This window comes from Cryptococcus neoformans, chromosome 3, assembly GCF_000149385.1.
Source record: "Cryptococcus neoformans var. neoformans B-3501A chromosome 3, whole genome shotgun sequence".
Taxonomy (NCBI): domain Eukaryota; kingdom Fungi; phylum Basidiomycota; class Tremellomycetes; order Tremellales; family Cryptococcaceae; genus Cryptococcus; species Cryptococcus deneoformans.
In genome coordinates this window covers 1,346,950-1,372,112 of record NC_009179.1, presented here as the reverse complement: position 1 = coordinate 1,372,112, position 25,163 = coordinate 1,346,950, and the positions used below count along the sequence as shown (strand labels likewise).

At 46.8% G+C, this 25,163-nt stretch overlaps 9 protein-coding genes across 9 annotated transcripts; 4 read left to right on the top strand and 5 right to left on the bottom strand.

Annotated features, from left to right (window-relative positions):
* Positions 1-366: 366 nt before the first annotated feature.
* Positions 367-2,242, bottom strand: CNBC4740 (hypothetical protein; the record flags this gene model as incomplete). Its single annotated transcript, XM_771326.1, has 5 exons — positions 367-601; positions 661-1,371; positions 1,421-1,591; positions 1,645-2,096; positions 2,165-2,242. 5 exons carry the CDS (start codon positions 2,240-2,242, stop codon positions 367-369), a joined length of 1,647 nt encoding a protein of 548 aa, XP_776419.1.
* A 612-nt stretch (positions 2,243-2,854) lies between these two features.
* CNBC4730 (hypothetical protein) lies at positions 2,855-6,544 on the top strand (the record flags this gene model as incomplete). Its single annotated transcript, XM_771325.1, has 13 exons — positions 2,855-2,873; positions 2,928-3,041; positions 3,091-3,177; positions 3,226-3,440; positions 3,494-3,699; positions 3,750-3,911; positions 3,969-4,168; positions 4,218-4,297; positions 4,353-5,845; positions 5,897-6,072; positions 6,125-6,276; positions 6,336-6,371; positions 6,428-6,544. 13 exons carry the CDS (start codon positions 2,855-2,857, stop codon positions 6,542-6,544), a joined length of 3,057 nt encoding a protein of 1,018 aa, XP_776418.1.
* A 1,135-nt stretch (positions 6,545-7,679) lies between these two features.
* On the top strand, positions 7,680-10,345 carry CNBC4720 (hypothetical protein; the record flags this gene model as incomplete). Its single annotated transcript, XM_771324.1, has 5 exons — positions 7,680-8,158; positions 8,213-8,425; positions 8,475-9,002; positions 9,056-9,973; positions 10,024-10,345. 5 exons carry the CDS (start codon positions 7,680-7,682, stop codon positions 10,343-10,345), a joined length of 2,460 nt encoding a protein of 819 aa, XP_776417.1.
* Positions 10,346-10,897: 552 nt separating this feature from the next.
* Positions 10,898-11,450, bottom strand: CNBC4710 (hypothetical protein; the record flags this gene model as incomplete). The annotated part of the gene is made up of 3 exons (XM_771323.1): positions 10,898-11,018; positions 11,080-11,200; positions 11,267-11,450. 3 exons carry the CDS (start codon positions 11,448-11,450, stop codon positions 10,898-10,900), a joined length of 426 nt encoding a protein of 141 aa, XP_776416.1.
* Positions 11,451-12,344: 894 nt separating this feature from the next.
* On the bottom strand, positions 12,345-14,569 carry CNBC4700 (hypothetical protein; the record flags this gene model as incomplete). Its single annotated transcript, XM_771322.1, has 6 exons — positions 12,345-12,467; positions 12,529-12,795; positions 12,856-13,652; positions 13,709-14,120; positions 14,180-14,433; positions 14,488-14,569. 6 exons carry the CDS (start codon positions 14,567-14,569, stop codon positions 12,345-12,347), a joined length of 1,935 nt encoding a protein of 644 aa, XP_776415.1.
* A 2,496-nt stretch (positions 14,570-17,065) lies between these two features.
* On the top strand, positions 17,066-17,653 carry CNBC4690 (hypothetical protein; the record flags this gene model as incomplete). Its single annotated transcript, XM_771321.1, has 5 exons — positions 17,066-17,233; positions 17,289-17,310; positions 17,371-17,451; positions 17,511-17,524; positions 17,606-17,653. The coding sequence occupies 5 exons, from the start codon at positions 17,066-17,068 to the stop codon at positions 17,651-17,653; spliced, it is 333 nt and encodes a 110-aa protein (XP_776414.1).
* A 350-nt stretch (positions 17,654-18,003) lies between these two features.
* On the bottom strand, positions 18,004-19,463 carry CNBC4680 (hypothetical protein; the record flags this gene model as incomplete). The annotated part of the gene is made up of 11 exons (XM_771320.1): positions 18,004-18,059; positions 18,110-18,222; positions 18,271-18,316; positions 18,370-18,448; positions 18,502-18,559; positions 18,614-18,878; positions 18,933-19,000; positions 19,048-19,151; positions 19,211-19,227; positions 19,281-19,322; positions 19,436-19,463. 11 exons carry the CDS (start codon positions 19,461-19,463, stop codon positions 18,004-18,006), a joined length of 876 nt encoding a protein of 291 aa, XP_776413.1.
* A 545-nt stretch (positions 19,464-20,008) lies between these two features.
* CNBC4670 (hypothetical protein) lies at positions 20,009-21,047 on the top strand (the record flags this gene model as incomplete). The annotated part of the gene is made up of 5 exons (XM_771319.1): positions 20,009-20,066; positions 20,120-20,223; positions 20,280-20,343; positions 20,399-20,526; positions 20,601-21,047. The coding sequence occupies 5 exons, from the start codon at positions 20,009-20,011 to the stop codon at positions 21,045-21,047; spliced, it is 801 nt and encodes a 266-aa protein (XP_776412.1).
* Positions 21,048-21,885: 838 nt separating this feature from the next.
* CNBC4660 (hypothetical protein) lies at positions 21,886-25,039 on the bottom strand (the record flags this gene model as incomplete). The annotated part of the gene is made up of 13 exons (XM_771318.1): positions 21,886-22,195; positions 22,248-22,466; positions 22,516-22,754; positions 22,805-22,972; positions 23,024-23,297; positions 23,347-23,467; positions 23,507-23,588; positions 23,642-23,764; positions 23,930-24,082; positions 24,131-24,643; positions 24,707-24,736; positions 24,792-24,961; positions 25,018-25,039. The coding sequence occupies 13 exons, from the start codon at positions 25,037-25,039 to the stop codon at positions 21,886-21,888; spliced, it is 2,424 nt and encodes an 807-aa protein (XP_776411.1).
* Positions 25,040-25,163: the final 124 nt, after the last annotated feature.

The following is a 25,163-nucleotide window of genomic DNA, read 5'->3' as shown; positions in this document are numbered from 1 at the left end:
AACCTCCCAGTTTTCTGACCACCAATGGGCACTTTCCGCTCGGGGCGTCTGATTCTGAGAGTAATCAAACCAATTTGCTTTAATTTAATTAGCCTATTTCGACTTTAAGTGCCTGCATCAAGAGAATATCTTACCTACGTACTGTTGACTACTCGTCGTCTACTATGAGACCTGTTTCATCTTGCCAACACTTAATGTTTCTAAACTCCCTCATGAATCTCTACGTAGCTGGTGGTCGCTGCAACAACGGGCAAGATATCAAGAATAAGACACCAAGTACCTGATAATTGTTACTGAGAATGCAAGTAATTGGTCTATGGTGTAGATAGTACAAAGTAGTAGATGATATTATCTCAGTCCGCCTTTCTAAATCCTTGCCGCCCCGAAGTCCCAATCGAGCAGGTCATCTTCAGTGAATTGCTCTAGGTTGAGGACAGGATCAAGCACGTCTTCAAAATCCATCGCCTCGAACAGCTTTTCGTAACATGGTTGACCTGGCGTATTGAAATGCTTGTATGGATCAGTGGGTTTGATTGATTGACCGCATAGGTAGCAAAAATGGGCAGAGCATCGTCCGCACTGCATGTGGTTACAACCGACACTAATAGAAAGCAGATGAACTTCTTTTCTTTGCGGATGTACTAGATGATGATAACTGACCTTTTCTCCACGCGCACACTGCAGCTGGGGCAAGCTTTAGTTCTTGAATGCAACCATTGCGTGTTCATTTCGTCCTCTCTCCACTTGGACACCATTCTTTCCAAGTTCGCTTTCCCTCTCTGCCTTTCCATTGCCAATCTCCCTTCGCTTCCTTCTGGATACTTCAAGTACTCCAGAACGAGTTGTGAAGCCTGAGGAAGGGAGCATACCGTATGGGGTCCATGCCATGTCGATGAGCAATAGAGGCAAAATGAAAAATTGCATTTGGGACACAGGCGATAGGCGGCCCATCTGTCTTCGGTCAAAGGTACGGACTGCCCGGACCCTCTTGGAACATCTGCAGGGACGTGTAGAGACCCGGAAGAGGGTTTAGTGAGGTCGGCAAGGCGAATAGCCTTGGGCGCTGATGAGTTACCACATGTCCCGGACGGTGTGGGGGGAGGAACAGCCGCTTGGCACTTTGGCTGAGGGCAAATGCAGAATGAAGGATCGATCTCGACTATCCGTCTGTCCTTGAAAACTTCCCATCTCTCCCGCAATTCCTTACCAACTACTTTTTCGACAAGCGGGGCTGTCACGCCTTGGTCCAACAGGCTTGCTTTTTCGTTCGTCGCCCTTTGCTTGACACACGCTACACTGGGGCAGGCAACTGCTTCGAGGGTACCTTCAGATATAGCTAACGTCCAACATTCACCGAGGCACTCGGTGCAACTGTGAATACTTTTAGCGGCGTGTGCGTTTGACCAGTTAGAGGGCTCACAATACACAACCGCATCCTGGCATTTCCACACAACGACCCCCTTTACGATTCTCCCAGCAAATCGAACAAGGAAATGCCGTTTGTTCAAATTCATTTTGAATCTGATATGAATCGTACGACTTTAAAGCCGTGAAGAATGTCGCGGGCGAGAGTGGAGGAGGGACTGTCAATCTGATTACAAAGTCAGCTCCGAGCGGGAACAAAGACAAAAAGATGCTATTCACGTAAGAGAATCGTGTATGAGCCTCTGAGTTTCTCGAAGGAAGTCTCCATTAACAACCCAGTCCCACCACTTCCATAATACACCTTGTCCTTGATCCCAAGCCTCTTTGTCGTCGTCCCACATGCGTCGAAGCCTGCTTTCAATTTCCTTCAAGTCGTTTTGAAATAACCAGCTTCCTAATTTGTCATCATGTCCTTTGAAAAGAGGGGCGCGGAGTGATATTGGAGCCGGGGGCACAAGCAAGGGGTAAGTTTCCGGAAGGGCGACACAGAGAGATAATGCTGGGAGATGAGATAAAGTCAAGGACGGTATTGACGATTCCCCATTGTTACTTGCTGTTGAAATGGAGACCTTAGTCGGTGAAGATAATTTGACAGGCAATGTAAGGGTCAAAATACGCCCTGGCCTGTTGTTCGGATTGGGATGTATTTTGATCTGACCAGGATATATAGACTGTGATTACAGTTCCATCCGACACTATTTCATCAGCACTGCTAAATAAGATTGAAGAAATGACATACCTCCAGTACAGTTAACTCGTCCTCCTGCATACTCTCGCACTGCTGACGGATTTCATGATGGTCCATGTCGTGGTACATATAACAAGGCGAATATAATAGGGCCGATAATGATGGTGACACTGATAATAATTTTGCTAACACGGATGCCGACGATGTTATTGCTGATGCTGATCGATGCCGATGATATTTGCTGATGTCGATGCCAATAATACTGTTCGCCTATGCTAATGCTGCCCTGCTGTCACTCAGAAGTTGTCGACGAAGCACACCGGATGGTGGACCACTCCACTATGACCTGCACCTTTTATTACTTCCGGGAGATTACTTATTATGTTCTGGTTGTTGCAAAATTAAAAATAATATCCAAGAGACAGGTGGCAAACCTCGGTCTTCTCCTAAAAGCTCGTCACAAGCCCCTCGGCCTTCTTCTGGGCCTCCGGTTTGACGGAGATCATCCAATGTCCGTTGAGGGAGAGTGGACTTGGTTGTAATAAATTATTAATTAAATTGTGCTTCGTACGCGTCGCGCGATATCTTTTCAGACATTGGCGGATGATCATCGTGCAGTGGTGGATCTGATTGTATGTACTTTTCCTCCATTATCCGTCTTGCCGTACAGCACACCTTCAGACATCCCCTATAGTGTGGCAGCTTATAGACATAGCTATAAAACATAGCTGACCAAGTAGAATGATCGGGGGAATCAAAGGTAAGCATAGCCAGCTTGTAGTTACTTCCCTCGCGCTCATACACGCGTTTGTAGCTATCGACACCTCTTTAATTCATCGCATCCATTCCGGACAGGTTGTCTTAGATCTACAAAGTGCCATCAAGGAGCTCTTGGAGAACAGCTTGGATGCTGGGGCAACGGCCATTGGTGAGATACTTTAAAGAATGGCACTGAGCGTTACTGATTCCTCTCATAGATGTACGAATCAAAGACAACGGTCTAGATAGCATAGAGGTTGTCGACAATGGCTCGGGCATAGCGGAGGCTGATTGGGAATCTATTGGTATGTCGACTGTCACCGCCGCCTATATTTATGCTTATTGGACTGCAGCCCTGCGACATCACACGTCAAAATTGCCGTCTCTAGAAGATCTACACAAAGTAACTACCTTTGGCTTCAGAGGCGAAGCACTTTCCGCCCTGGCTGCCCTATGCGACTCAATTACAGTAGTGACGGCTACCAAGGAGACGGCCCCAATGGGGGCAGTAATCAAACTCGGGAAAGATGGTCGAACGATTGAGACTTCAGGAAGGGTTGCCCGACCGGTATGTCCGATGCCGGAGTGTTGTCAAGGCTGACCAGGAGGCATGTAAAAAAGCGTGGGACAACCGTTACACTATCAGGTCTCTTTAATCCTCTTCCTGTAAGGCGAAAGGAGTTTGAACGGAATGCGAAGAAAGAAGTGTCGAAAGCGCTCGTCCTACTGACCGCATATGCCCTCGTACCGGCAAGTGCCTCGGTTCAGGACGCACGAAACGGAGTCCGTTTGAAGGTTGAACTTACTGCAGGGGGAGGACGAGCTTCGTGAGCTAGGTTATTCAATGTCTCTTATATAACCCTGACGCCCCATCTAGCAAACGGAGCATTCACTTGATGACGGATGGAAGAGGTCAGCTGCGTTCTTCTGTAGGCGCTGTATGGGGGCCTTCAGCGTTAGATAACGTTGAGGATATCAATCTCCGTTTGGAAGTGGAGATTGACCGAGTCATGGCTCGTCGCGAAGGAATCACGGAAAGGTCAGTATTCGCCTCTGTTTGGTGAGGTATTTCACTGATATTAGTTCATTAATTTAGGACGCAGACTGTGGAGGTCAAGGGGCTGATTTCATCAGCACAGTGGGGCTGTGGATTTTCAACTTCCTCAAGGCAATTTTTCTACATCAATGGGCGCCCATGCAATCTCACAAAAGTGGCTAGAGCGATCAACGAAGTCTACAAAAGCTTCAACACAAACCAACTACCTCTCGCTATCCTTGACTTTAAGATTCCTACTGGTGAGCTGCGCCGTAAAATTGCAACATCAACCCTGACATATGCTCTCAGAGAGTGTGGATATCAATGTTAGCCCTGACAAACGAACAATTTTCGTGCACAGCGAAGACTGTCTCATAGATTCCCTCAAGGTATTAATGTTTCGTCCGGTGGATGTGCACCCTGCTAATGAATCGGCCGAGACAGACAGCTTTGGAGTCATTCTTTGCACCGTCACGTAATACATTCACTGTGGAAGGAGCCAGTCGCACGATAAAAAGCGTCCGACGCGATCATTCACATCCATCGCTGAAACAAAGTCAGCGCAGTCAAGCAATTAATCAAACACAACAAGAAGACGCAAGTTTGGAGGAGCAAGGGGGTGAACGCCAAGTAGCAAGTGACACGGAGGCATTCGATAATGTAATAGCTCGGAGACCCCTTTCACGTAGGTGCTCCCAAACTACCGGCAGCATCCCTTCATCTCCACACGAGGAGCAAATGAAAGGATCCATAACTTCCGCCGCAACATTGACTTCTTCCCTTTGTGAACTGAACGAAGCCCGGCTCTCTTCCCCAAGCTCTCAAGCGTCACTTCGGCAGCGGTCCCTGAGCACATCCAAACCTTCCTTGAATCCTGCCCAAACAGTCTCCGCCATCCAAGCGCTCAATAACTGTGGGGCAGTTAGCAAAGACCGAATGTCGAAGCTAAGGGAAAATTCACAAGGCAGCACTAGTCAAAAGGCTACTGCGAAACACGAAAGTGACGACGAAACGCAGATTTCTGTGGTTGAAGGACAGGAAGTGATGGAAGATATGCCCGAAGATGCGAATCAAGATGAGGGAAGGAACACGGAAATAGTCAGCCCGAACCATGAAACCCCGAAGATATCTGAAGATGAGGCAGCCGTAGAGGCTATCGAGATCGAGGATCAAACGATAGAAACGGCGTCCGGCGTTCAGGATCATACTATAAAACATTCAACGCATGCGAACAGACCGATCCTCGAAATAGAAAGTTCCACTGATGAGAATTTACTCCTTTCCACACGTCATTCCGCTTCTGCGGTGTGGTGCGGAGTGGACCAACAACTGTCTGAGCAAACATCGGCTTCTCCTCAACATATCCTTTCTGGGAGTGGCCGTGACTTGTCTATTAGGAATGATCCTCCACCTGAAAATCGGAAGATTGACTTTTCTACCTCGTGTGATCCGCAGCGGACATCTGCCTCTTCGTCCTCTTCACCTATCGTCAAGCCGAGAGTCTCTCAACGTCTTAAACCTGATAAAGCTTACCGGGATGAGATTATCTCTACGGCTCCACAAGGCGAAGTCATTATGCGTTTCGACTTGTCCCGCTTGCGCAAGAGATTTGCAAATGCAGGAAATCGCCAAGCAGGAGCGCAGAGCAAGCGTGTATCACAGCTTGTAAAACAAGGCGATTTAGAGGAAGCAGCCGGTATCAAAAACAAAGACTCGGAACTCGCAGAGGAAACCCTTTCAAGGGTAATCTCGAAAGCTGACTTTGAGAAGATGGAAGTCAAGGGGCAGTTTAATAAGGGATTCATCATAGCAAGGTTACAATCGACAGATAACGGAACAGATGATCTTTTTATCATCGACCAACATGCTTCAGACGAAAAGTACAACTTTGAAACCTTACAGCAAACAACGAAAATCAAAGCTCAAGCTCTTATCAAGTATGTCCAGAACCTCTATTATTGAGCTTTTCAACTGATAATGGATGGAAGACCTCGGGCGCTTCATCTCACGGCTGGCGATGAAATTGTTGCTATGGAAAATATTGACATCCTCAATGCCAACGGGTTTGATGTCCATGTTGATGAGAGCAAGCCTGCGGGGAAGGGTGAGAGAATAAGTCTTTTGGCAATGCCAGTAAGCAAAGAAACCGTATTTGATTTTAAAGGTACGCGATCCTTGCGTCCTAACAAGTTCATTGCTCAACGAAGACATGACAGATTTAGAACAGCTACTTCACCTGTTGTCTGATGACTCCCGACCATCAGGACAGATGGTCCGTTGCATGAAAGCCAGGGCAATGTTTGCCAGTAGGGCTTGCAGGAAAAGCGTCATGATCGGAAAGACTTTGACAAAGGGCCAAATGTCTCAGGTGAGCTTCTGATAAAGGTACAAGATTAGGATTAGGATACATCATTGACGCGAGAGTAGCTACTACGCAATATGGGTACCATCGATCAGCCATGGGTGAATATGACTTGCTTTTTTAGAAAATTCCAGTGCCCACTGACCCTTCTCGGCAGAATTGCCCTCACGGTCGTCCCACAATGAGACATCTTACCAAATTGAACCCAGCACCAGAATCAAGTAAAATAAAAGGGAGATTTGACTGGACCAGGTGGAAAGAGGCTCTGGCGTGAGATAGTAGTGGCTATTGATGATGAGAACAACAGCATGACTGTTACGTACGGTGTAGTGCTACGGGTCGTAATCCCGATAGCGAGGGGAGTCCTCGTGGTTGGGACTAATCCACCCTTGACGCTACAACGGTCGATGCACTAGCTAAAAATTTGTCCACGATATTCTCCGCTCGAGAAAACGGCAAAATGAGGTTTTGGCTGAAACAGAGCCCGTTCCTGAATGATGGACTTTTAGGCCTTTCAAGGGGCTTTTTGCACTAATAACAAGATTTGGAAATAAGTGCACAGGACAGAAGTTTGCATTGGTTGTTGAGAGTCAGAAATTTTCGAGAAAAGAAACCATTTCTATTGGAAATGCTCTGCATTGCACCCGCTGGAAATGAATGCCATTTCAAGACCATCAAGCTCTCGCAATGAACTTTGTACAAGCCAGCGAATAACCATGATGATGCCTTTACTTTGAAGAGCCCCCCCTCCTCCTCCCGACAATGATAACCCATGATAATGACGTTTTACGTATGTACCATACGTACAACATAAAAAGCAAACCATGGGTGCGTTAAATGCCGATTGCCGAATTTTTTCCGATCAGGCACTTTTTAGAAAAGAAAAACCGTGGATTTTCCGAACGTTTGACATGCCAGATAGTTCAAATGGGATGTATGTGATGTATGTGCCTCGTTGTTAGCGTGGTGGTTGTTCTGCTGATCGCAAACGGCTAACGGATATGCGGCATCCACATCTGGGAATAACTGCAGATAAGCTAATTAATTCGTAATTATTCCAGTCATCTGATCTTATCCGATGGGGACCGGCGGCTACAGCAGTGGCATCATCACATCCACCTACAACCAGCGGATAAACGTCTTAAACTGAATTCTCTGTGGTGGGATACATTATTTCCGTTCATCACAACCTAGCAGACCATGGCACACATGGGTCTCAATCAACCATCAGCTTCTCATTTGCCTTTCCATGGAAATCCCTATATAAACAAACGTCTTGAATAGGTCTCCCCTTCTCTTCTTCATCACTTACGGATCTTCTTCTACGGCTCCTACTCTTCCCCCTTTTTTCAACCAAGCTTTTTTCAATCGGTGTGGCCTGACAGTTTCCTCACTGCCTTGCTACAACAATGCTGGCCCTGCCTGTCACCCTCCTATGGCTCAGCACCGGTTTTCCGCTTCTTACCTACGCCTCGCCGGTTACATCCGATGCTGACAATCATACTATAAGTGCTACTGAAGCAAACAGTAGTAGCTCGACTTCATTCCTTCCTCACAATACCTCTCGACATCATGAATCAAGTTCACAATCCCCCATCACATATATTTCTCCTCAGATAGCGGCCCCTATTAATGCCACCTACGTTAATCCCTCTCACAAGTGGGAAAAGGCTTATCGAAGGGCCAAAAAGTATCTTGACGATTGGACATTAGAGGAGAAAGTACAGCTCACAACCGGCGTGGGATGGGAAAACGGTCGTTGTGTAGGCAACATCGGGGCCATACCAAGCAGAAATTTTTCTGGTTTATGTCTTCAGGATTCGCCATTAGGTGTTAGGTTGGCGGATTTTGTTTCTGCTTTTCCAGCTGGAATTAATGCTGCCGCAACGTGAGACACCGTTTCAACTTTTTTTTGCCTATGTATCTCACCTTCACAACATAGGTTTGACAAGGATCTTATCTACGCTCGGGGCTATGCTTTGGGCCAAGAATTCAAAGGCAAAGGTGTGCATGTTGCTTTAGGTCCAATGACAAATATGGGACGTGTGGCTGCTGGCGGCAGAAACTGGGAAGGCTTTGGTGGCGATCCCTACCTAAGTGGTTGGGCAACTGAAATGACTGTTCGAGGTATACAAGATGCTGGTGTACAAGCCTGGTGAGCCTTTTTCTTCTGCAGCTTCCTATCTGACAGCTAATGTTACTAGTGTCAAGCACTACGTTGGAAATGAGCAGGAACGCAATCGGACCACAGAATCCTCTAATATCGACGACCGTACTCTTCGGGAGATATACACCCATCCCTTCTTACGTGCAGTACAAGCGGATGTGGCTTCTGTAATGTGTTCTTACAACCTCATCAATGGTTCATGGGCGTGCGAAAACCCCAAAACGCTCAATGGGGTACTGAAGACTGACTTTGGTTTCCAAGGCTACGTCTTGTCCGACTGGGGTGCTCAGCATTCTGGAGTTGTCTCTGCCAACAACGGTCTGGATATGTCCATGCCTGGAGACATCGTTCTCGGAAGTCTGACTAGCTACTGGGGTTCCAATTTGACAGAGTCAGTCAAAAACGGGAGCGTGAGCGAAGAAAGGCTCGACGACATGGCCGAACGAATCATGGCGGCGTACTTCCTAGTAGACCAAGATAAAGATTATCCAGAAGTCAACTTCGATTCCTTCCGTTTGTCTGGATCCAATAATTCTCACGTTGATGTAAGGGGTGACCACTGGAAGTGAGTAAAAACAGACCAAACATTAAGGTAACGAAGGCTTATCTTGTATACAGAATCATTCGGCAAATGGGAGCCGCGTCGACTGTCCTTCTCAAGAATGTCGACCACGCCCTACCTCTTAGGAAGCCTCGAAGTATGACACTTATTGGTTCTGATCTTGGTCCCTCTCTCCGTGGGCCAAACGGGTTTTCCGACCGCGGCGGGCTGTCTGGTACCCTTGCTATGGGCTGGGGTTCTGGCACAGCCGAATTCCCTTATCTTGTCGACCCTCTTTCCTCCATATCCCTCCAAGCACGGGAAGATGGAACCATTCTCAATTGGTGGCTCGATGACTGGAACCTCTCGAATGCTTCCTATTGGGCGTCGGTAGCTGAGGTCGCTATCGTTGGTATCAACAGCGACTCTGGCGAAGGCTACATAACCGTTGATGATAACGAGGGTGATCGAAACAACCTGACTGCTTGGAACAATGGTGATGAGCTAGTAAAAGCTGTGGCCTCTGCGAACAACAACACCATCGTCATAGTTCATTCTGTCGGGCCCATGATCATTGAGGACTGGATCGACCACCCTAACATCACTGCCGTCCTCTGGGCCGGTCTGCCGGGGCAAGAATCAGGCAACTCTCTCGTCGATGTTCTTTACGGGGCATACAACCCTTCCGCTAGACTTCCTTACACGATCGCTAAGAAACGGGAAGACTACTCAGCCGATATTGACTATGTCACTTCTGATATTCCCGCCATAACTCAGGTCAACTATACAGAAGGCTTGTTCATCGATTATCGACATTTTTTGGCAAAGGACATCACTCCTAGGTATGAGTTTGGCTTCGGGATGAGTTACACGAGCTTTGAATTTGGAGACGTTTCACTGGAGGAGATCAAGGAAGAGGGTGCAGGAGACGACATTTACAACTTCCAAGAGGTCGATGATGGGACAGTAAAGGCCGGTCGCTTTTTGCTTGACTAGTGAGTGTTCTCTCTTGATGGCCCAATTACACCACTAATAACATTGTTAGCTTGCACAAGGCTCAATGGACTGTTACCATCGATATCACTAACACTGGTGGGGTCAACGGCTGTGAGGTTCCTCAACTCTACTTAGCATATCCAGCCGACTCTGGGGAGCCACCCAAGGTAATGAGAGACTTTGCCAGGATCAATCTTGATCCTGGAGCTAGCCAAACAGTTACATTCAACTTATCGAGATATGACGTTTCTATTTGGGATGTTGAAAGCCAGAAGTGGACTATCCCTGACGGTACGTTTGTCGTTGAAGTGGGGAAGAGCAGTATGGACAAGGATGCGAAGACAGCTTCATTCTGCCCGGGGAGCTGTTAAAATATTGGTATCATTATTGCTTGGCATGTTTTTTTTTGTTTTTTGTTTTTAATAGCTAAAATTTAAATGTGGACATTTGAAAATCTTCGGACATATAAGTTAAATATAGTGGTAAAGAATACAGAATAAGTGAATATAGTAGTAAACAATGCATGATAAGTAGTAAAATTGTACGTAGTAAACAATATTCTACGGACTACGCAGTTGACAAATGTAAATCATCCAAGTGGACTATTTAGGCCCGCCAGCATTCCACCATATCACATTGCCACCATATGACATTGCTAGCCATTTCGATCACTATGATGGGTTTCCGATGGATCTCGATAGTGAAAATTTCGTTAGGGATCGACGTGTAAATAAAATTGGACACTGAAATAGTTCGGGGGCGAGTGTGATGACTGGGTGGGTTTTCAATGATTCTGCTAAGCTGACAAGCAAAGATTGGAGCAATAATAAGGACGCAGACGGGGGGATGTCAAGGACGTGAGGTATGTGACCGAGCATGATGTTTACTGACATACCACTCGTGCTGCTCGTCATCATGGTTGGTCATTCGCTTTGTCTCCCGTCGTCGCTTTGGTCCGCTTCCTCTCCTTCACCCGTTTCCAACGTTGCTTGCTTCTCTTCTGTAGGGTGCGATGGTAATACATCAGCACTAAAACCAGGGGGCCTACCGGCCACGACAGCATATCGGTCAGTTTTTCCAATGCAATCAAGATAAAATGACTCACCACTCGCCAGCCCTTTTCCACTCTTTCACATCGCCTTTTTCCAGAATGTAAACGATCTCCCCAACCAATCTGACACTCTCCTCAGGTGCAGTTGGAAAAAGTCTGATGACAGCATAGTCGCCTTCAAAGTAAATTTTGAGATATTGTCAGCGTCAGGCCCCCGCTTTTCGTAGAAATGACGAGGTACCACGCATAACGATCAGTCCCTTCATCCTCTTCAGTGATTTTGATATTTCGACAAGTCGCTCCTCGCCCAAGGCATCCTTGCAAAGGAAATTGTTCGAGCCTTGAGGCGCACCAAGCTGGACTAAACTGTGGGAATGGGGGAGAGGAGGAGCATACGACTGCTGAGGGGCTTGTTTCCGGGGCATTTTGATGTGTTCCAACCGTTCTCGATGTTGAAATGAGGCCCTTCGCCGGTTTAATACACCAGGGAGGTTCAGAAATATGGAAGATATTCGGTCTTGTAATAGCCTGTAAGCCTCGAATGGTACAGTAGTATCAGAGAAGAAATCAATGAGCTGATTAAAAAAAAATCACCCGGGCCCGATGGCTGTGTTATTTGATTAAATAACACTTTTTTACAACAGGGACAGCAATTATTCGATACAACAATTAGCTCGGTGCGCCACATCTCTAGCGTATCTACTTATAACTTTTTATGGCTTTCATATACCATGCTCTCAAGGGCAACGACGAAAATTCGCTAACATTTTTACCCTATAGAACTATGCAGAGGTCTCTCTAAATGGACGACATCCGGAAATAATGGATAATCTCGATGACTGTTCCCGAAAAGAAACCCACCCCCGGGCCTCCTCTGAGGACAAATTTAAACAAGTACGTAGACGACGGAAGTGCCGCATAACCTGAAAGACAAGTGGGCGCTCCGATCCCGTCCGCTCCGTCGTCCCTGTCCGTTATGGAGAGTTAGGTCTTCTCTCGCACTACGGAAAGCCCCACGATAAAGGAAGTTTGTGCCTCTGAGAGATCCGAATGGAACCCTGATAGGAGAATTAGACAAATGAAGTAGCTTGCGAAGTGGAAGAAGCGATTCAGCCGGAGTAGCTACGTAGGAAGTCCACGGGACGACTCTGAGTGGTTTCACTTCCAACTTATTCGGTCCATCTTGTCAAATGCATAATAAATAAGTACTAAAAGAACAACCTGAGGTACAAGCAAATGATTAATCTTAATCGCGACTAATTTCTTAAAGAGTTACAACCACAGTCAATTTTATATTTGTTCTTCCTTCACAAGCCAATCTAATCAACTTCCTCAACTGAAGGACCCTCCTCTTGAGCAGCACCCCCGCCAGCGCCACCTCCAGGGAATCCTCCAGGGGCACCGGCACCGCCTGGCATTCCACCGCTTGCGCCATAGAATTTCTACCATTTGTATGTAAGCTTCTGCAGCTTTTTAGATAAGTCAGAAATTCGGAACACTCACGGTCATGATTGGGTTGGCAATACCCTCCAGCTCCTTCTGCAAACTCTCGAACTCTTCTTTAGAAGCAGACTGCATAGTGTCGAGAGCGTTAATCACCTCCTCGACCTTCTTCGAGAGCGTTTCGTGATCGGCGGAGTCGAACTTGTCCTTGTTGTCAGACAAGGTTGTCTTAAGAGAGTAGGCATAAGATTCAAGACCATTCTTGGCTTGAACAGTAGCTGCAGCGGCCTCATCTTCGGCCTTGAATCTCTCAGCTTCAGCAAGCATCTGTTCAGCGGAGTTAGCAAAGTGAAGCAAGCGACAATGCTGACATGTTCGGAGACTTACCCGTTCAATTTCCTCTTTGGACAGTCTACCCTTGTCATTGGTGATGGTGATCTTGCTGGTCTTACCGGTAGATTTGTCGGCGGCGTTTACATTCAGGATGCCGTTGGCGTCAATGTCAAAGGACACTTCGATTTGAGGGACACCTCGGGGGGCCGGAGGAATACCGGATAATTCAAACTTGCCGAGCAAGTTGCAATCCTTAGTCTTGGCTCGCTCACCCTCAAAGACCTGGATCAAGACACCAGGCTGGTTGTCAGAGTAGGTAGAGAAGACCTCAGACTTCTTGGTGGGGACAGTGGTGTTCCTCTTGATCAAGGGGGTCATGATACCACCGGCAGTCTCGATACCCATGGAAAGAGGGGCAACATCGAGCAAGAGCAAGTCCTGAGTGGCCTCAGAAGTGTCACCAGTGAGGATAGCAGCCTGGACGGCGGCACCGTAGGCAACGGCCTCGTCAGGGTTGATGGACCTGTTGGGCTCTCGACCAGAGAACATGTCGGAAACAAGCTTCTGGATCTTGGGGATACGGGTGGAACCACCGACAAGGACAATCTCGTTAACGGAGGACTTGTCAATCTTGGAGTCTCGGAGAACCTTCTCGACGGGGTCCATGGTGGATCGGAAGAGGTCCTGACAGAGCTCTTCGAATCGGGCACGAGTGATGGAAGTGTAGAAGTCGATACCATCGAAGAGAGAGTCGATCTCAATCGTGGTCTGAGCAGCGGAAGAAAGAGTTCGCTTAGCTCGCTCACAGGCGGTTCGAAGTCGTCGGAGAGCTCGGGCGTTAGAAGAAAGGTCTATATAACAGATTAGTGTTGGTTCGTCAACAAATTGAACATCAGAGGCAACTTACCCTTCTTGTTCTTCCTCTTGAACTCCTGGACAAAGTGGTTGACAAGTCGGTTGTCAAAGTCCTCACCACCAAGGTGAGTGTCACCAGCGGTAGCCTTGACCTCGAAGATACCCTCCTCAATAGTCAAGAGAGAGACATCGAAAGTACCACCACCGAGGTCGAAGATCAAAACATTCTTCTCGCCCTCAGACTTCTTGTCAAGACCGTACGCGATAGCAGCGGCAGTAGGCTCGTTGATAATACGGAGGACATCAAGACCGGCAATGGCACCGGCGTCCTTAGTAGCCTGACGCTGAGAGTCGTTGAAGTAGGCGGGGACGGTAACCACGGCTTTAGAGACAGTGCCACCGAGATAAGCCTCAGCAGTCTCCTTCATTTTAGTGAGAACCATGGAGGAAATCTCCTCAGGAGTCTGATTAAGGGCAGGTCAACTTCATTTACTTCCACCAATAAACAAATGTGACAACTTACAAAAGTTTTCTCTTCTCCCTTGTACTCCACCTTGATGACAGGCTTGCCTCCCTTTTCGACGACCTTGAAAGGCCAATGCTTCATGTCGGCCTGAACTTCGGCATCGTTAAACTTACGGCCGATCAACCGCTTAGCATCGAAAACAGTGTTGTAAGGATTCATTGCAACCTGATTCTTCGCGGCATCACCGATAAGTCGCTCAGAGTCATTGAAAGCAACATATGATGGTGTTGTTCGATTGCCCTGATCGTTGGCTGGCGCAAAGGTCAACAACTGACGAAGCCAGTAAAAGTACGTATTTTACTTACCAATAATTTCTACCCGGTCGTTTTGCCAGACGGCAACACAAGAGTAGGTGGTGCCCAAGTCGATACCGATTGCTTTTGTCATGTTGAATTAGTGGATGTGTGTATATGTGCTGTTGAGTTGCGAGTGGGTAGTTTTATATGATAGAGTGGGTTTGAATGGAATTCTGGATAAGTGGGAATAGTAAGATAGCGGGAGTGGCTTATATATAGTATATGGGAGGAGGCAAGTAAGTAACAGAAACTGGAAGAAGATCGGGGAAGTCGTGAGAAAGTACTACGTCACGCCACAAGATGCGACGAAGCCGAATCCACCAGAACTCTCGAGAACATTGCTGAAAGCTGACGAACTTTTACTATATTACGTAATGTTTTTAAAAGCCTCACACGTGTCACAGATCAACAACAACAAATATGATGCTACATAATTTTTATAATAGTACGTTTCAAATATCAATTATTTCCTTATTTTTCATACAAATTTGGCGGCGGTGGTCCCCGCAAAAATAAGATAGGCGGAAGTCGAAAAAATAAGGAAATTGATATTTGAAACGTACTAATTTTCCCCATACAAAATAAGGAAACGGAATCAAAATAAGATAAGGCGCGACAGGAAATAAGGTAATGAAAAATAAGGAAATTTATATTTGAAACGTACTAATTCCATAACAACTTGAAGCAACAACGAACGTCGTGAACTTCTAACACCGTTCACCGTTATATGAAGGTGAAGAGTTACCTACTATCATCTCTGGGAAATTCGCTTTCGCGATTGAGCCTATCATGAAAGCTTTGATTGTAGCCCGAACCCTAACAGGGTTGGGAGGTGGGGGATTGAGCGCAAGTATTTGGACGACTCCCGCGTCTGTTGTTTACTGAGGTCCTACTGATGCCATCCATTATTTCAATTTAAAAGCATAACCAACAAATTGATACAAGCTATTGCTGATTGACATCCCCTTGGATACTACCCATTGCGCGATGTTTCAAGGCTTTTCCAGCAAACTGTCTGGAACAGGGATGGATTGGGTGACTATGGTATATAATCTTTAATGGTCTTCGAGATTTCTGACAGTTTTCCGTGCGAAGTCTTGGTGCACCTATCGGGGAGAGTTGTCAACGACTGTCTGAATTGGGCATGGATGATATGGCATAATATAATCCAGGCTGCTTCTTTGACGATCTGACAGATTCCTATCCTGATCTTTGGGTTTTCGTGGTGCATTTAAATGTCCATTACAACAATCCTATCGATATTGACTCAAGAGGCGACATATACAGAATACGGAGGGACCAAGCAAGACTTGATTCAGCTCTTCAAAGAAATAGATTCCTTGGCTGTTTCCCGTTGGCTGGGTGGTTTGGCTCTGATTTAACAGCAGCTGTCTCTCTCATAACGAATAATACATCCCAGAACACATACAGTTGGTCAGATTCTCTTCCGTTGGTGCTATTCAAGGCTTGCTAGCATGGTACTTCCAAGGCCCAGGTGATGAGAAAGTGAATGACATAGTTTCGCTCTTCTTTTTCAGATTTTGGGATGCATCTACGCCTAAGGCCATTGATGTGATGTTCTGATGCGTTGTAGATCATCGAGTCTATTTGAGTCTTAAGCTTCTCTTCGTGATCTCGTTGACCCCATCAGATCAATTACAACTGAATCTTACGAAAAAGCCCTCCACACGGTCTTAGCTCTGAGCCTGGCCACTTTTTTTGTCGGGATTAGGTAAAAGAGGGATAGATATGATTGAACCAGTTCGTGGCAAGAGATGTCTCAAGGGGCACAGCTGGATCATCAAGATGACGGAGTGGGAGATGCCTGATGAGTAGGTCGTAGTCGTACAAGTAGATTACAATACATATACAAGGTGGCCCAAAGGCAGATGTTCGCTTGACATGTGATGTTGTTGATATTATGTGATCATGAATAACCTTCATGCATCACCGGCACCTTTCCATTGGTCTGTTCGATGATTTCTCCCTCCCCTTGCTTCCAGGTCTAGCAGGCTCGGCATTCCAACGATATATCCATTGCAAGGCGCTCTGTGTGTGTCTGTCTGAATGAATGAATGAACGAGGAATGAATGAATGAACCAGAAGATAGAGAAGATGCTCCGGTGGTTTTTCTAACTTCCTCAGCAACTTTCAACAAACAGTGGTCAGTAAGTTAGCCGGCGAATTCCCTGGTGAAAAGGAGACCGCAAATGCGCAATCAGTTCACCTGGCAAGATACAAAGACAAGGCCAAGAACTCTATTAAAGCCACACAGCTCACGCATATAGAGTCATCAGGTCACTTGATGAACCTTACTGTGCATGGCCGTAGTAGTGATTTAATGACGTCATGTAGAATATCCACCACTTTTTATAACTCAATTGTGGTCTATGATGTATGTGCGGCGCGTTTCTTTCTCATCGACAGTGAACGGAACGAGCCAACGGATGATAGCCGATTGCTGACCACTCTCCTGTTGGCGCGGGTATATATAATGAGATGCAATAAGGCCAGCCGACGTGTTTCTTACCAGTTTACCAACATTGTAATCACCTTTCCTTAAACGCTATTAACCAGCAGCATCGCTATGTACACCACCGCATTCCTCCGAAGCACTGTCACCGGTCTCCGACCAGCTCTTCACAGTCCGGCCGGCGTTGTCGACTCTTCCCAGACCCTCCTCACTTCCAGCCGCCTTGGACGTGTTGCAAAGAGATTCAATTCATCTGGCCCCAGGACAGACAAGCCTAAACTTGTAAGTGGCTATAGTGGATCACCATTAGGACGCTGTTGATTGGAGATGATTCTAGGTATTCCGATTTGGTCTTCGCGGTAAGCTATTTCCACTGTGTCTGAGAATAACAATTTGAATGAATTGATAATCGTCATTAGATATCCCCGTCGAGCTTTATCCTATTCTTTTTGTCACTGGCGCCGCTTGTGTGGGGGGTGGCGTTGCACTGGGTAGACAGCGTGAGTCTGTACACAGTGTTAACTCGGTTTTGCTTATTGACCGGTGATTTCCATTCTAGTCTATTTAGGTGACGTGAGTGTGAAACGATGACCACAATAACTTGGTATATCACCCAAACGCATTGCGACTGACGACAGTATGCCTTCAAATTAGCTGCGATTCAAACCAACTGGCCCTGCCTCTGCCCAAGGGCAACAGTGAACATCAGACTGAACGGAGCAGCGTCGAATAAGCGTTTGATGTTGCTTGCGTTGGAAAAGGTAGAAGATTGTAACAATGATCAAGAACAGTTGTTTTTAAGTGAATTTTGTCAGAATGAACTTCGAGTAAGCTGCTAGTCATTTGGTAGATCACCATGATAGCCGTGACTGTAGTCTGATACAGAGTAGTGATCCAGGGGCTGTAAATGTGACACGATTAATCCACGATCTGAAAAGGAACTGATATGACGCCGGCGACAATGGAACTAAGCTACAACATTCGACGGCGATGTTATTAATTTGTATCAGGCGAAGATCTCTTGCATAGGCAAAGACAGAAACATAAACCAATCAAACATAGGGAGGGCCAAGATAGTTCCTGAACACTGTAGACAACGCTTCCACCACTGTTCACTCATCGTCAGTCTCAAGGGTCTTCACGAAAACAGTCACTCACCCAACAACAAGACTCCGCCACCAGGAGCGAGTCGTAAGACCTTGGGCGCGAAGCCCTTGTACAGCCCAGCCATGCCTTCCTGCTTGGCGACTTTGAGGAGCGCAGGATAAGCCCTGATATACGCGGTGAGCTAGACACATTATTGGGAAGTGATGACGCACCATTCTCCTGTGCCATGAAGCTGAATTCGGGATTTCACAACATCAACTAGATAGGCTGTTAACGACAAATACTGTTCCAGAAGTAGAAAAAAAACCAACACGGGGTATTCAAGGACGTCCCGATGAAGCCACCAACGGTACCTGCAATGAGATTGTTGGACAGCTCCTGCTTTTTGCTCTGTGAAAGGTCACCATCATACTAATAAATAGGTAATCGCCTCTGATACTCACGGTGGCCTTGGGGAGTAGATTTCTTACGGCGAAGATGGCACCAAAGTAACCACCATTCCTGGCAATATGTTCTTATCAACCCTTTCAAAATTTAAGACGGCAAGTTACTCACCACCACCAGTGTCTCCAGAAGGTGGATTCCATACCCTGATACAATCCAAGGGGACCACTTTTGGCAAGAGCCTGTTTGACAACATCCATTGGACCCTTGAAAGTGGAGCTCTTGTCCTGCATCCTAATTTTGACGAGCTCAAAAGGAGTGACTACAACGGATTCGGTAGCACCGGCAAAACAACCGGTAAGGATGGCAATCGCTTGTGTGTTTTTTCGCTGTCCGTTGTTGGTGAAGAAAGCACCCCAAGATCCGTTAGCAGCAACTGCCCAAACATCAGCTCACATAGGCAATCGAATGCGGACTGAAGGCAACATACATTTGACTGCTCGCTTGGGGGCTTCGAGCATGAGAGGCGGCAAAATGCCCCTGTACAAGCGCCTGGGACTGAAATTGCCATGTTGTGAGCATCGTAAGAAGACTGATGAACTTACCCCTCCTGTGCGACGATGTTCTTGAACACCTGTACCATGTTGGCACCTTGCTTGCCAGTATCAAGCTGCTGACGCGTTTTCACCACATCCAGAGGATAGAGAAGCTATTGGGAGTCTCAATCAGTCAGGCTGCTGCATTGACCGATTTGAAATAACGACAAACAAGCAACTCAGTACAGCCTGTAATCATCTTATCAGTACAATAGTCTCAGCCGCAAACGACGATTGCTCACCTGCAATGGCGCCAGAGGCAAAGGTGTAAATGAAGGGCAGGGCTATCCATGTATCCTCGCGTCAGTCAATCCTAATCCACGTATTTGATTGGAATCTCCGTGGCCTGCCAACCGAAAAAAAGGTATAGAGCGGCATGGATTTGTGTGTCACTCACGCAGGGGCGTCTTGAGTTCTGTAGACATCGCGCAAATGAAGGTGTTCTTTTGAAACGATAACCGGAAAAGAAAATTATCCAGTCGTGTCGTCGGTTGGATGTTTTTTTAAGTCACGGAACAAGAGGCCATGGCGGGGTTCTAAAAGGTGCAGCACCAGCAGCAGCCAACGAGCGGCGCGGAGGTGTTAGTAATCGGACTAGCCGGGGCGAACCCGGCGACTCCGGTTTGGCGGTTACCGCCGCTCTGCGTTCCTTATTTTCCGCTTTTGGCAGGTTTTTGGCAGGAGATCTTGATCTGCTGGTGGTGGTATTAATAATAACCTGGTGCTAGTAATTATTTTATATTTATCGAACTCCGTTCATCTTCGCCTTCTTGCTCATCACGGATTTGCCATTTTATCGTGCATGACGTCATACAAGTTGATAAACATTTATTAGCCCAGTGTAGATGACTACCAGAATATATTTATATAGTCCAGCTAGCTTCCGAGTCCCTAGCCACCCACCCCTCTTTACAACAATTCCATTTTACAACACCTATATAAGTACTCCATACTGGATAGTGAAATCATTATGGGAATTTTTGGAACTTCTGACCCCGTCAAGCAAACAGAGAAGGCTCTGGCAAAAGGTAAGTATACCTGGGCGGTCCCGTTATAATTGGTCTGACGCCTCCCGCCTCAGAGGCCAAAGCAGAGGAGAAAAACATTAAGCAGAACGTCAAGAGCCTCAGTCACGCAGAGAAAGCCGAATCCAAAGCTGCAAAGGCCGAACAAAAGGCTGAAAAGGTACGCAAAGACCATAAGTTTTGGCAGGCCCGTAAACTCATGTGTCCCATTTAAAGCACCATCTCAAAGCCTCCAAGTTTGAAGAGAAGACCGCCGGCGTCCTCAATAAAGCAACCAATAGTATGTACCTAATCATTTTAATATAGGTACTTGACAGAATATTAATTACACTTAGAACACGAGGAAGCGTACCATAAAGAGAATGTCGCTGCTTCGGAAGTCGTCCAGAAGCAACACGCCCATGGTACCCTATCCAACGCTGTGGAACAGAAGAAGGCTCAGCTGGAAGCTCTGCAAAAGAAGGTAGGTGAAAACTCACAAGCGCTTTCCATTGGTATTTGGGATCAGATTTGGAACTAATGACTTCGCCCTTGTAGCATGAGGTAAACGAACAGTCTCGGGAATCGAAACTTCACGAGGTATCGGGTCCGGCGGCCTCTAATGACAATAAGGTCGGTGCAGCAAGCCAGCATCATCCTTCTAGCCAGGCCGGCTCTCAACCAGCCGGCACTACTGTTGGAGGACAGAACAGTGGTGCTGGTGCTCCTGCCACAAGCGGAGCTGGCGGAAACGTCGGTACAGCTGACTATCAGCAACAGGGGAATGGCGCTGGCGGTGCATTCAGCCAGAGTCAGCAAGGTGTACCTGCAGGTAACCTTGCCGCTCAGAGCGATAGCTATGGAGCGGCACAGGGAGTTACTTCGCAGGGGAATGCCAGTCAGTCCACTGCCAATGCCAACCGCGGCTATGGTGGAATAACCGCAGGCGATAATCAAAGGATGGGCCAAGAAGAGAAAGTGACTGAAGCTGTGCGCCGAATGTGAGGGAACTAGTAAATGTCAATGTCATTGGAAGGGAGTTCGCAGTCAATAGTACGCAGTAAAGCAGAGTGAGGATGTTTTGTTGTAGTCTGGTAAACAGTGTGCAATATGGTGTTAATGTTATCATAATTAAGTCTCCGAAAAATACTCATTACGTCTGAGCTACCGAGTCTGGATTAGTTCCAACAACGTGTAACCGCTGCTTACTTATCTATTCTAAAAATATCTTCCCACCGCTTGATGGCCGCGTTATAGTGGAATGCTTACGTTGATTGATGAATGATGTGGATGGTAGATGTCACTTCAATAAACATCTGCCAGGGAAGCTACCCAGCCTTCTGCGTTTTCTTCTTCATTGTTTTGAAGAAGAACAATTAGGTAAAGGATGATAGGATCAGAGGGAGGAGGACCACTACTGTTGGCCACTGCAGTAGCGAGGCATAGCCTTCTACATTGGTCTCCCCCCTTTTCTTCCTTGCGCATTTGATGATGACCCCTTTTTTGTTGTTCACAATACCACTGATGAGGTAACGACGACACATTAGCAAAATGCAATAGAAGGCAAAGCCACTAAGCATGCCATACCGTACAACATTAATGACGATAGCGAGCACCTTCGGCATTTCATGTCTGGTATACAACTAATGGGCTTTGCCTCATCTTCTGTTGTCTTCCCTCTTCCCCTTTATTAGTTAATCTTCTGGTGGCGCATTAATCTTTTGTGCAACATTTCTCATGAATGGCCGATATACAGAAGGATCCCTTCTGTGAAGATTACAGCGACCACTTTTGCATGGCTAGCAAGTAAAAACAGGTACGTTGAATGGCTATATTACGCTGACTATTGTTCTTCATGCCTGGCATGCGCTAGGACCTCCTTGATTAGTTTGACATAAATGTCCACCTTCGTTTCTTCTTCACTATTCGTCACGTCCTGATCCTCCACAGTCTTTTCAACTAACTCCCACTGTTCCTTTGCATCTTTATGTTTCTCGATCCAGAGAACATATTCACTCTCTGACCATCCATGAACTTCATGAGGCAGACGTAAAGGTGAGCGGACGATAATATGATGGAGGACAATCAAGGGAGGAATATGGACTGTCTCGACTGGGTTGACCAGGGACTCGAGATTGGCAAAGAGAAGTGTTCTTTCCACGGGCTCATCAATCATGGTTCCTCATGCGTGGAAAAAAATCTTACCGAAATGTCCGCAGAGCAAAATAGTCGTCCCCCACTTGCTCGACCTTAACACTATCTTTCGCTCCTTGTACCTTGCCCGTGCTCAGAAGATTGGTTACACCCATCTCCAGCTCGGTCATGTCCCCTGTGAGTTTAAGCGCTCCACTTTCCCCCATTGGGCGGGCTATACTTGCGTGCAAGAGGAAGGTTCGAACGATAAATTTGCTCAGATCCAAAACCCTGCGGTATCACTATTTAGCCAGATACTATCGTAAGCGGTACGACTTACCATGCTTTCATGTATTCTCCCAAACTCATTCTCCCCAAAATCTGGTTCCTAACAAATCCAATTTTATCGACCAAATCTTGCATATATGGGCTTCCACCTCTGGCATCCATCCCCATTGCTAAAGGGTCTACGGGTGTGTCAAAGTTCACACGGTGAATGCGAGAAAGGGTTGAAGTAATTTCTTTGCGAAAAGCTGCATCAAGGGATTTGGTGATGCGCCTATAGGTCGTTTCGAGAGACTAGTCCCATATTAGAACAATTCTTCGTTGGCGGCAAGCTAAGGACTCACATTTACAGAAGGGCTCAGAATGTCCCAAACTTTACCTGTAAGATCATGTTCGACGTACGCCAAGTTCAGCCAGCAATGATAGAGGCATCCGACCAGTTGTGCATTGACCTGCTGCGCCGATGTGGCATTCGGTCCGATTAGACTTGTGGCAGTAAAGTCTTCGATCAACTGATGGTCATAAGTTTTAAGTTACCAGCAAACAGCGTACAGATGGCTTACCATTCCATCGACAGTTTGAATAAACCCGTCCAATATTTTGGCTGCATTTCTAGCCACTGTTCTCACGAGCAGGGGATCAAACCTTGCCGAGTCCAGTTCATTGATCACCGTTCTCGCAATACTGACACCATCGCTTGGACCTGGTGGATTCCCGCGAGCAGAAAGGTATTGCTCAACCGCGGACGCTACAACGTCACTCATACGATTGGTTGACCGCGTAAGGTAGAGAGTTTCGAAAGACGAGATAGAGCGAAGGACAAGAACTGCTTCAGGACTGCAAATATTTAGGGCGTTTTAACTGTTCGATTTGTGACTTAGCCTACCTCTGATGTTCCTGGGTATAAACAGTGTCTGTATGAACTGCAATCCTTGAAAAAAAATCATGAAACAGTCGTAGTAGCCTAGGATATCCTACGCTGAGAGCCTGCTGCAACCATGACGACGCTGAAGAGTATTAGCTTGGTATTGGGCAGTCCGGCTTACTTTTCGCCGCTTCTTTGGTTTGCGTCTCAAAAGCCTTTGCTAAAGTGGTCCAGTAGGTAAAGCTGGGCTTCTCATCTAATCTCTAAAGAAATTGGTCATTAGCAGTCAAGAAACCAAAGGCATCATCAAACTTGCCTTCATTACTTCGTCAAAAAATTCCACTTGTGTTAAGGTATCCCTTTTAATTCGCAAAACCTTCTCCAGGGTATAAACCTTGATGCAACAATTGGCCACATCATCTATGACGCGTTCGAGTCTCTTCCAAAGGATGCTGACCCAAAGATGAGTGGTGCTCGAAGTTGGTTCGGTAGGCGGCCGGCTTCGAGAAGGAAATTTGATTGTGCCATGAGAGCTATTTGCATCTACTGGATGAGATATCAGCACGCGAATCAAGATCATATGACGACAAATCAGACCTTTAACAGCGACTTCTTTGCCTATTGCTGTAACATCAAAAGCCTTAGTTACTCTTAAAGTTACAGCGTCATTCAAGTCGTCCAAGAGGTTTGACACTAGATCAGGTAGAAGTCGAAGATTATGTGCGGTTTGAAGAGCGGACGACAAGACGGTCTGGTTCTGGACTAAGGTCAGCTTGCACTTGACGAAGTGCTAGATATGACGCACAAGTTCCTGCAGCCCAGCAAAGACCATAGTCTCCATTTCTTCTATCACCGTATCCCTAGCTCGGCTTATCAAAGGAGAATAGGCTTTGACGAAGTCAATATCCAATAGCGCTATGGAAGTCGTGTCGTCCCCTCGTTCATTACTTTCGTCCCTTAGCAAGGAGTCAAGCTCTGCGCAACTAAGGGCGGCTTTGGCAAGCTCTGCTCTCCTTTCAGTTTTCCCCTTTTCACCGTCTTCCTCTGGAGCATTTCCCATTCGTTCCAACTGATTCTCTAGACGTCGCGCGACGATGACAAATCGACTGGCGCGTCGAGCAATGTCTTTAATTTGCCGCAGATTCTGCTGTCGTCTAACAAGGGTTGAAAGATTGGTATAGGGAGTATGGATCTTGGAGTGTAGTCGGTCGATGGATGCAGATAATGATATCAAAGACGAGCGGATGGGAGAAAGGTGAGATGATAGGGAAAGTGACGTTGTGAGATGGTTTAGAAGAAGCAGGTGTGAAGCAGTGATCTGGTTTGGTGGTTAATCAGTACAGCAGTTGGTTCACCTGTTTGTTTCACTCTGGCAACCTACCTCCTGCCGTAGCTGCTTTGTCACATCTTCCTATAAGTCCGGTCAATTGTTCAATCATTGCGAAATGTCTAGCGTGGAAACGCACAATGCCATAGTTCAACCTTGCAAGCTCAGCGCCGACATCTAGGTCGGCTTTATCATTGTCCTCCTTATTGTTGTTCTGCTGAGACTGGTCAGGTGTGTATTGTCTTCCCTGGAGGATGGCGTTGGTGTAGGAATGGACGTCGAAGGAATCGGAGAGGAAGGGCTTGTGATCTGTGAAGGTAAGACGAGAGTGGCTGGGAGGGGCAGAAAAGGGAAGTACTACTGACCGAGAAAGATGTCTGTGGGCATGAGGGCGGCTGGAATGAGGGTGAGGGAGGTGGAGGGGAGAGGGGGAAGGGAGCGTGGAGAGGGCGAGCTTGTGGCTTCGGAATTGAACCAAATACACTTATATTTTAAGCGCAGTACTACATCT